Here is an 11,514-nt window from a genome sequence, read left to right on the forward strand (position 1 = left end):
GGTCGAGGAAACGCATACCCTGAAAGCTTGCGACAAAATGATGCTTCACGTTCAAATTGACGGACCGTAGAAATGGAGCTAGATACCGGGGCACCGTGCGGCATCGTAAGCAGTACCACGTTACGCAAAATTAAAAGTAATTATTACTTACATCCAACAGACAGGAAGTTCATGAGTTATACACATCACCCAATAAATTGCATCGGTCGGATCCGTGTAAATGTCACTTTAGGTAAAACCACACGGGAGCTTGACTTGTACGTCATGGAAGGCGAATATGATTCCTTGTTCGGACGCGAGTGGCTCGCTCAGTTTAAGCAGGAATTTAACTGGGATTCACTTTTTACGTTCCAAGTTCAGGCAGTAGCTGCGTCTGCGCCGCAGCTCACTGTTGACCAGGAAAGACAGCTGGATCAGTTACTAGCTAGACATGCCGGGGTTTTTAGCAACTCAGCAGGGAAGCTGATTGGACCACCAGTAAAAGTACACTTCAAACCGGGAGCGACCCCTGTGTTCGCGCGTGCCCGCGAGATTCCGCACGCACTGCGCCATGCATACGCAAAAGAGATAGATGCGAAACTGGCGTCTGGTCCCTACGTGAAGGTGGACTATTCGGAATGGGCATCGACAACGCACGTGGTGATGAAAAAGAATGGCAAGATACGCATTACCGACAATTATAAACCAACGTTGAATCAACGAATAATTATCGATGAGCATCCTATCCCGAGAGCAGAGAGGATTTTCAGCGAGATAGAGGGAGCTACAGTTTTTGCTCACCTTGATATCACAGATGCATATACGCACCTGGTAGTGGATGAGGAGTTCAGCCAGGCGTTGACGCTCAACACGCCGACACACGGGCTGATTCGGCCATTACGAGCGGTTTATGGAGCCGCAAACATTCCAGCAATCTGGCAACGGAGAATCGAGGCGGTGATAAAAGGTATCCAAAAGGTACGGAATTTCTTCGATGATATTCTCGTTTTTGCAAGTTCCTTTGAGGAGCTGCTAGTAATCCTCGATGAGTTGCTGGGGCGACTCGAGGAACACGGCCTCCGCCTGAATCGTGCGAAGTGTATTTTCGCCGCGCCCGCGGTGGAGATGTTGGGGCATAAAATCGACGCTCAAGGGGTGCACAAATCGGACACGCACATTGAGGCGATTAGGGATGCTCCCAAGCCATCCACGCCAGAGGAAATGGAGCTATTTATTGGGAAAGCAACATACTACAACGCATTCATCCCAGACTTAGCGACGAAAGCTCGACCACTACGAGACATGTTACTCGTGGAACCATTCAAATGGACGTCAGAAGCAGAAAAAGCATATGTGGAACTGAGAAACATTCTAATCTCTCCACAGGTGCTGATGCCATACGATCCGTCTTTACCACTGCTTCTTGCTACGGATGCCAGCGCGATCGGACTAGGAGCAGTTCTATCGCATAAACTAAGCAGTGGACTGGAGAGGCCAATCGCATATGCCAGTCGCACAATGACAGCGACCGAGCAACGGTACCCGCAAATTGACAAGGAGGCTTTGGCCATAATATTCGGAGTTCAAAAATTTTTCAATTACTTATACGCACGCCGTTTCACGCTTATTACAGACCATAAGCCACTAACGCAAATTCTCCATCCAGAAAAATCGCTGCCAGTGCTGTGCATCAGTAGAATGGCAAATTATGCCGATTATCTTTCGCACTTTATATACGATGTGCAGTTTAAATCGACTAAAGCGAACGCGAATGCAGACTATTGTTCGCGTGCACCATTAGCGATCACGACAAACAGCATATACGAAGGCTGTCGGCGAGAAGGGGAAGAGGCCACAGAGTTTGACGAATTCGACACTTTCATGTTGTGCCAGATTAAGCAGCTTCCAGTGCGAGCGGAGCAGATAGCGAGAGAGACGCGCAAGGACACTCATCTGGGCGAGATTGTGCGACTGTTGGAAGCAGGGAAGAATCTCGCATGCTACGGATACAAAGCTCCGGAGGCTAACTACAGTCTCTCTTCAAATTGCTTAATTTTCGAGCATCGAGTCGTCGTGCCTCCTTCATTGAGTCCGGCTATACTCGACGACTTGCATGCAGCTCACGTGGGCATAGTCAAGATGAAAGGTTTAGCACGTTCATTCGTCTACTGGCCAGGTATCGATGCTGATATCGAACGCATAGCGAAATCATGTACGGAGTGCGCTAGACACGCTCATGCCCCTCCAAAATTTCGGGAGCATCATTGGGAATATCCTACGGGGCCCTGGGAACGCATTCACATCGACTACGCGGGACCTGTCGCAGGTATGATGCTACTGATAGTAGTGGACGCGTATAGTAAGTGGATGGAAGTCAAAACGACGAGTTCGATCACTAGTGCGGCGACAATCGATATCCTAGACGAGATATTCGCGGCATATGGCGCACCTGTCACGGTAGTTTCGNTTAGGTAAAACCACACGGGAGCTTGACTTGTACGTCATGGAAGGCGAATATGATTCCTTGTTCGGACGCGAGTGGCTCGCTCAGTTTAAGCAGGAATTTAACTGGGATTCACTTTTTACGTTCCAAGTTCAGGCAGTAGCTGCGTCTGCGCCGCAGCTCACTGTTGACCAGGAAAGACAGCTGGATCAGTTACTAGCTAGACATGCCGGGGTTTTTAGCAACTCAGCAGGGAAGCTGATTGGACCACCAGTAAAAGTACACTTCAAACCGGGAGCGACCCCTGTGTTCGCGCGTGCCCGCGAGATTCCGCACGCACTGCGCCATGCATACGCAAAAGAGATAGATGCGAAACTGGCGTCTGGTCCCTACGTGAAGGTGGACTATTCGGAATGGGCATCGACAACGCACGTGGTGATGAAAAAGAATGGCAAGATACGCATTACCGGCAATTATAAACCAACGTTGAATCAACGAATAATTATCGATGAGCATCCTATCCCGAGAGCAGAGAGGATTTTCAGCGAGATAGAGGGAGCTACAGTTTTTGCTCACCTTGATATCACAGATGCATATACGCACCTGGTAGTGGATGAGGAGTTCAGCCAGGCGTTGACGCTCAACACGCCGACACACGGGCTGATTCGGCCATTACGAGCGGTTTATGGAGCCGCAAACATTCCAGCAATCTGGCAACGGAGAATCGAGGCGGTGATAAAAGGTATCTGAAAGGTACGGAATTTCTTCAATGATATTCTCGTGTTTGCAAGTTCCTTTGAGGAGCTGCTTGTAATTCTCGATGAGTTACTGGGGCGACTCGAGGAACACGGCCTCCGCCTGAATCGTGCGAAGTGTATTTTCGCCGCGCCCGCGGTGGAGATGTTGGGGCATAAAATCGATGCTCAAGGGGTGCACAAATCGGACACGCACATTGAGGCGATTCGGGATACTCCCAAGCCATCCACGCCAGAGGAAATGGAGCTATTTATTGGGAAAGTAACATACTACAACGCATTCATCCCAGACTTAGCGACGAAAGCTCGACCACTACGAGACATGTTACTTGTTGAACCATTCAAATGGACGTCAGGAGCAGAAAAAGCATATGTGGAACTGAGAAATATTCTAATCTCTCCACAGGTGCTGATGCCATACGACCCGTCTTTACCACTGCTTCTTGCTACGGATGCCAGCGCGATCGGACTGGGAGCAGTTCTATCGCATAAACTAAGCAGTGGACTGGAAAGACCAATCGCATATGCCAGTCGCACAATGACAGCGACCGAGCAACGGTACCCGCAAATTGACAAGGAGGCTTTGGCCATAATATTCGGAGTTCAAAAATTTTTCAATTACTTATACGCACGCCGTTTCACGCTTATTACAGACCATAAGCCACTAACGCAAATTCTCCATCCAGAAAAATCGCTGCCAGTGCTGTGCATCGGTAGAATGGCAAATTATGCCGATTATTTTTCGCACTTTATATACGATGTGCAGTTTAAATCGACGAAAGCGAACGCGAATGCAGACTATTGTTCGTGTGCACCATTATCGATCACGACAAACAGCATATACGAAAGCTGTCCGCGAGAAGGGAAAGAGGCCACAGACTTTGACGAATTCGATACTTTCATGTTGTGCCAGATTAAGCAGCTTCCAGTGCGAGCGGAGCAGATAGCGAGAGAGACGCGCAAAGACACTCATCTGGGCGAGATTGTGCGACTGTTGGAAGCAGGAAAGATTCTCGCATGCTACGGATACAAAGCTTCGGAGGCTAATTACAGTCTCTTTTCAAATTGCTTAATTTTCGAGCATCGAGTCGTCGTGCCTCCTTCGTTGAGTACGGCTATACTCGACGACTTGCATGCAGCTCATGTGGGCATAGTCAAGATGAAAGGTTTAGCACGTTCATTATACTATACAGGTATTGATGCTGATATCGAACGCATAGCGAAGTCATGTACGGAGTGCGCTAGACACGCTCATGCCCCTCCAAAATTTCGGGAGCATCATTGGGAATATCGTACGGGGCCTTGGGAGCGCATCCACATCGATTACACTGGACCTGTCGCAGGTATAATGCTACTGATAGTAGTGGACGCTTATAGTAAGTGGATAGAAGTCAAGACGACGAGTTCGATGACTAGTGCGGCGATAATCGATATCCTAGACGAGATATTCGCGGTATACACCTGTCACGGTAGTTTCTGACAACGGGCGACAATTCGTCTCTGAGGAGTTCGAGATATTTTTGAAAATGAGTGGAATCAAATACCATAAGGTTTCAGCAGTTATCGAGTCCAGGTTTGTCCTAAAACAGCTCTCTTATTCCGCATTCCAGACGCTCGCTACCCAGCCGTGTCCGTCGACACATTTGCCATTGACAAGCTCAGCGCGTTCCCGCATTTACCCAAGCTTCGCTTGTGACGTGGGGAAAACTCTTCTTGAAAAAACCCACGCCAGGAACGGCCGTTACAATAATAAATAAATCTATCCGCGCGTCGTCGACCAAATATATTTACGAGCAAAAAAGATACCGACTTAAGACTAAACACGCACAATACGACCGATACTTGGGATACGTGAGCTACGCGAGCCAGCCCCTCCCGGAAACACAAGCGAGCCCTTTCAGACGCAATTTCCCTGCCAGATGTCAAGTGCCTGGCGCACACATCGAGTCCGCCAAGGACCCACAGGGTCCGGTGACAATCCGCACGCAGTCATAAAAAGGCTAACCGGCCCAAGACTGCAGGCTCAAACTACAGGCGTTGTCTATTCGTTCGTTTTCTCGCTCGACCCAACGATTGACATAAGCCATAAACCCTACTTCAATTTTCCACGGGTGCTTGCGTTCGGGAGGTCTGCTAAATAATTTATTGCATAACAGCCAAAAACTACGTGCGTTGACGGTCCCCGGAATTGCAATAGAGTCTACTCTCTCTGAAGTGCTCTGCTTCCAGACGACACGCCTCCACAGGGCAACTGGGTCGCAGAGGAAGATCCCCAGTCTTCCTCTGTCCCGAACTCGTCGTTTTATCAACCGTCATCGGTTGGAGACGAGGAATACGGCCCCGACGATCCCAAATTCGAACCATCGTGCACGGAGCCTACGCAGCGGTGTCTAAACCGCTACGTTGAGACGCTCGCCTTTAGAAGTCGCAATTCCCGTCCATACACTCAAGTTCACGTCGGTAACACACTCTTTAGTAATCTCTCCTCGGTGTCAATACTTAGAATATTGTAACGAGTAATAGGGATGTATGTTCAAATTCCTAGATTCGTTTCAACATTCATTTCAAATCCTATTTCCAAATTAGCTTGACAACCGGAGTATTCCGCGAACGATACGTCTCGAGAGCCGCTCGAAACGTATCAACGAAGTTGACCTGCCAATCCGACAACCTTGATACCTAGTGGCTAAAGAGAACTGATCATATCTCGTCGTCCACGTCCTACAGCTACCGAAGTTAACCCTGAGTGTTAGATTAGGTTCGCCTGTGCGTCTCTCTCCTTCCTTAAGTAAACCCCAGTCGACATACTCGGTCACCCGTCGGGCCCCTGGCACGGTTCGACCTCTTAACAATGTTTTCGACATCAGGCGGTTTCTTGCCAGTTTAGAATGACAGAACGATCTCAGCCGTCAAACAATGAACATTCGAATAGCTTTCGCTTCAAATAATTGTAACATCGTTAAAATAGCATTTATTAAATTACTATTTGTATGCAGTCCGAGTAATTTAAAAATGAACTTCAAGTTTCAACTAAGTGTCCAACATTTTATTCCACAACATTTGAACATTCCTGGGAATGCGTTGATCCGAACTATTATTTTTTCTGGCTGCATATCCGCAGAAGTATGTACATATAATGGGAGTAACATCTTAAAATGAGTATGAGTCTTATGGATTTGACTAATGATTGAAGCAAAAGGAGAACGTTTAAGAGTTAATATAGGAAGTAATGCTCGGTCATTAATGCTCGGATATTAATTCTCAATCCTTTAAGTTTTTCTCATTCTTCGTACTTTTACCGTTATTATCATCGCAATCATTGAAATCATAATTCTATTACTTGCTTTACGTAATAATAAAACCTGTTCTCTCGCACTATTTTACGAATTGTTTCGCTAGCCGACATTATCTTTCAGACTCTTCAGCTTTTACTTCGTTCACGTTCTAATTCTGTTTCACATATAGGAAAAAAGAAAAATGGACTTAAGAATTAAAAAAATATACAAGTGCAAATATTATACGTATGTTGTTATGTGAAAAATTATATGATAAATATTTTAATAATATTATATGAAATATTTCATTAAAACATTTAAAAAGTGTATAACAATCCTTTATTCTTATCTTGTAGGTATATAATAAGATAAGTCACATATAAAATTTTATCTTTAATGATTTCATTACTCTTCTAATATATTGTTTTACGTATTGTCTGTTCAATACAGAATACAATTATTGCTTTTGTGCTTGATTATACTTTCACAAATTATGCATACATTTGAACGATGTAGATTCATCCATTTATTAGTTAAACTATACATGTATATCAATATTTAAGTATGTACTCCTCAATTGATTATCATGTAGCGTGTAAAAATCCACTTGCTTTAATTACATTGTTTACGCAGACCTCAGAACAGTACAATATGAGACGCACACTTTTACGACCTAGAATAACGTAAAAACTATCGTTCTTCCCAATTGAATAACTGTCACCTGATAACGATTTACCTCTGCGAAAGTGTCCAAATTCAATTTCACCAGTCCGCCAGCCGTCAGTTGAGGTGGTGTCAGATTTCTGCGTTGAATCAAAACGAATAGTGCTTGCGTCTTGACGTTTCCTCCATACCAGCACGTTTCGAAGCTATGACAATCATCAAGAAGTACTTGTGATAAAAATCCATAAAAAAAAATGCTTTCTAATATACTATGAACGATGTATAGAATAATATTGAATGATTAATGCATTATTAACGGGTTTGTATCAAATCACCGACAATATTTTAATCGACAACATGTGACCTGGCTGACAAGAGTAGTTCACCAACAATGCTTATATCAACATTTGTTTCACCGACATTGACTTCACTGAGGATGAAGTCACTGATGGTGAAATTACCGACATTAACACTATATTTACTTACTTATGTATCCGAAACTGTATTCGTATACCATCATTATCATAAAGTAAAATAATAACTTCGGTACAATACATTATACATGTGTATTATATATTGAAGTAATTGTGAAGTTGTAAGGCAATAAGTATAATAGAGTAAGAACGGTAATTAAAAGTAATGAGTAAATATTAAACGAAAATTATAAGATTACACTATATGCTGGAAACACTGACAGTGAATTCATTGTTAGCAAAGTCAACGTCGGTGAAACAAGCTTTGGTACAAATATTGTTGATGAATTATACTTATCAGCGAAATCAATGTCGGTCAAATGTTGTCGATAAAATAATTGGCGGTGGTTTGATACAAACTCATTATTAACACAATTGATTTGAAATCCGATACTCACGTTTTAATGTAAATGCTATCTTGCAAGTTGATCACGAATTGACCTTGAACCGTAAGGAAGAAGATGTGTACAAACTGAGAAATCGCAAATCCGAAGTAATGATAAGTTTCCATATTAAATGACACCGTGGCTGCCTATTTTTTCAATCATTTTTAACACAATTTACGATTTTGATTGAATAATAAGAGATTTCACATTTTCATGGTTCGGCATTATACAATTCACAATCTTGAAGTTTTCGGGTGTAAACCGTGTCCGGGAGAAATTATCATTCCCATAATTGTAAGACTAATACAGGGTGTCCCAGAACTAATACTACGTCCGAAAATGAGGAGGAGCTGAGGTGATTTTAAACAAATTTCTCCTTTGTGAAAAAGTTGTCCGAGGCGTGGTTATTGAGTTATTAACAAAAATCCCCGACCAATCAGAGCGCGAGTATACAAGGCGGGCAGGAGCGCGGCAACCGCCTTGTGCGTTGCCGCGCCCGTATGTTAAGCTCGTGACGAGGGCATAGGTTTAAAGAAAAGTTGCATGCAAGAACAAACTATTAAATTGATTAAATGTCAGAGGAAAGAAAGCGATTAGCCGTTACTTACGATCACTGAACAAATGTAACATACTCAATGAAATAATTAACAACTTTACAAATTACAGAGTAGGTAAAATTATGAAAAATACGAAAAGAATCAGAGTTGGACTTACTTTTTCGTTGGTAAGTGCATCTGCTCCTAGAAGAACGTCAATGGGTGAATGGATCGACCTTCGGCAGTCGTAGATAGGACACATGGCTTGCAGCAGCTGATGCTTGGAGTAAGTCAGTGACCTGCACGATTTTTTCCTTATCATCACGATCACTATCATTCTCCCACTGAAAAATTTTCATAGAACAAAAGTTGTCACTTTTACTCTTTTCATATTCACTATCACTTTTCATTTCACAAATCCACTGTCACATTGTACTTTGCAATTGACAATTTGCATGCACGTTTTTATTTTAATTGTTAGTTCCGATCGGAATACCGCTCGCGGAACAATTCCACTGCCGCTATTGGAGTATAACTCACCTACGTAAATAACGAACATATTAAAATATTCCGTATTCGTTAGGACACGCACCGTTCTGTTTAGTGACACAAGGCAAAGCCAAATGACCGCTCGCTCGAAGATTTTCTTCTAGAAAATTTTTCCCCACTCGGAGAACAAGTTCGTTACAGAAAATGTGATTGTATTTTTCAACTAAATCCAACCTTCGTTTCCTTGTCATCCTTACAAATTCTTCACGTACAGAACATTCGAACCGATGACAAGAGACAGTTCCCAGACTTGCGCTTACCAGATGCCAAGGCCGAAGTTCCTTTTCTCGTATACACTCTGCTGGATGTATGCTGACTGAGTCCATGGCATGAAGTCGTACAAATGAAAGCTCTAATTCTCTTCGATTACTGTTAAAAAGACGTTCTGTACGTGAAGAATTTTTAAGGATGAAGGTCGGATTTAGTTGAAAAATACGAACACATTTTCTGTAACGAACTTGTCCACCGAATGGGGAAATATTTTTTGGAAGAAACTCTTCGAGCGAGCGGTCATTCGGCTTCGCCTTGCGTCACTAAGCAGAACGCTGTGTGCCCTAACGAACACAGAATATTTTAATATGTTAGTTATTTACGCGTAAGTTAGTTATAATCCAATAGCGGCAGTGGAATTGTTCCGCGAAGGGTATTCTGATCGGAACTAACAATTAAAATAAAAACGTGTATGCAAATTTTCAATTGTAAAGTAAAATGTGACAGTGGATTTGTAAAATGAAAAGTAGCAGTGAATTTGGAAAGTGTAAAAGTGACAATTTTTGTTTTGTGAAAATTTGCCAGTGGGAAAGTGACAAATATCGTGATGATAAGGAAAAAATCGTGCAGGTCACTGACTTACTCCAAGCATCAGCTGCTGCGAACCATATGTCCTATCTTCGAGTGCCGAAGGTCGACCCACTGACCCATTGACGTTCTTCTAGGAGCAGGTGCATTTACCAACGAAAAAGTAAGTTCAACTCTGATTCTTTTCGCATTTTTCATAATTTTCTTACTGTGTAATTTGTAAAGTTGTTAGTTATTTCATTGAGTATGTTACATTTGTTCAGTGAATGTTAGTAACGACTAATCGCTTTCTTTCTGCTGTGTTCCGTCCGTCCAACGAAAAAATAGAATTTATGATTGGCCCGCACTTAAGAAGGGTCAACTCGTTCCCAACCAGCCTTTTTCCGGTCATAAGAAAACAGTCGTTCTCAAAGGATAAAGGCACTTCAATTTATTTTAAGAACTGATCTCCAACCCAAGTCAAGGACAAGGCCTTTGTATATTCGAACGTGGAAACTTTTACGCAGTTTCTAACGTTTTTCCCTCCCCCAATGAGACCAAGATCCTCCAAAGGGGAAAAAGAAAGTGATCAGAGAAGGGAACGAACTGATTGGGCCTTAACACTTAAAACCAACCAATCAGGGTTTTTTCCTACGTTGCTGCCCCACCGAGGTCCCAATTTGGGGGTTTGGACGGTCGCTCCGAAGGAGGACGAAGTCAATTGAGTTTCCAACACGGTCACGTGGAAATATAAAATACGAGATTTAGCTATCATTCGAGCTCATCAAACATACAACGAATTTGCTTGACTATCGATATCTTCTATGCAACTCAACGACATTGCCGATCGCATTGAGGCACTTTAACTTGAGTTTGTAATTGCCAGCATTCGGAAAAATTGAAGATTAGTTTCGCATTTTCGTCATCAGCATTAGACATTTACGAAATCGTGGGAATCAAAATACCTTTGATTTCCACACGCAGGTCTGAACACGAACGTTCAAGGTTGTTCGAGACATTTTTTGGTCCTTCGAGCCGGATACACGTGCGAACCATTTGTAAAATCGGTGTGCGTTACGTTTTGCTTTGCTCTAATCACGTAGTGTTGTGCTTGCTGTCCATCGAAAACACGATTGAAACATTGACTCCAGGGAAGTCAGAGGATCGCTCAGACAACGTAACAGTCACTGCAATCATTGAAGTCAACGACAACAACCAGTCGGTCATCGATCAAGGTAGGCTCGTTATCAAACAAATCACCAATCTAACATCTGAATCCATAATTCCTTTAAAAAAAATCTCGCCTATCACTTGTTCAGCATCAGAGTTGATTACGGAATCAAAATGTCAACTTCAGATCACTTGACTGAAAACGAAATTCGTGCGTTGAAATACAAACGGCGTAATTTTAAATCTCAGATTACTGCACTGCAAAAAACCATTGTTTCGTTCGAAGATTCACTGAAAGAACGCGTGAAACTTCGCGGAAAAGTCGAACGCCTTAGGAAACAATTTGAAGGATTTAACGAAATTCAAGACAAATTAGATCTTGCAGAAGGTGGCGACGAAGTAGAAGCAGAACGCGAACTCGTTATCGATCAATACGACGATGCGATCGCGAGCGCGGTGACTTTACTTGAACAATTTGAACGGTCAACAATGCATCAGCCATCAACTA

General features: G+C 43.1%; 2 protein-coding genes across 2 annotated transcripts; one reads left to right on the top strand and one right to left on the bottom strand.

Moving 5' to 3' along the window:
- The first annotated feature begins 264 nt into the window (after positions 1 to 264).
- On the top strand, positions 265 to 3,172 carry LOC108629313 (uncharacterized protein K02A2.6-like). The gene is made up of 2 exons (XM_018031911.1): positions 265 to 2,338; positions 2,574 to 3,172. The coding sequence occupies exons 1-2, from the start codon at positions 265 to 267 to the stop codon at positions 3,170 to 3,172; spliced, it is 2,673 nt and encodes an 890-aa protein (XP_017887400.1).
- A 3,701-nt stretch (positions 3,173 to 6,873) lies between these two features.
- On the bottom strand, positions 6,874 to 8,250 carry LOC113464848 (odorant receptor 49a-like). Its single transcript, XM_026817189.1, has 3 exons — positions 7,987 to 8,250; positions 7,189 to 7,321; positions 6,874 to 7,125 (listed from the first exon to the last, which is right to left on the bottom strand). Exons 1-3 carry the CDS (start codon positions 8,097 to 8,099, stop codon positions 7,078 to 7,080), a joined length of 294 nt encoding a protein of 97 aa, XP_026672990.1. The 5' UTR covers positions 8,100 to 8,250; the 3' UTR covers positions 6,874 to 7,077.
- Between the last annotated feature and the right edge of the window lie 3,264 nt (positions 8,251 to 11,514).

The sequence above is a fragment of the Ceratina calcarata genome, unplaced genomic scaffold, assembly GCF_001652005.2.
Source record: "Ceratina calcarata isolate Rehan_Ccalc_2016 unplaced genomic scaffold, ASM165200v1 scaffold565, whole genome shotgun sequence".
In the NCBI taxonomy this organism is placed as follows: Eukaryota; Metazoa; Arthropoda; class Insecta; order Hymenoptera; family Apidae; genus Ceratina; species Ceratina calcarata.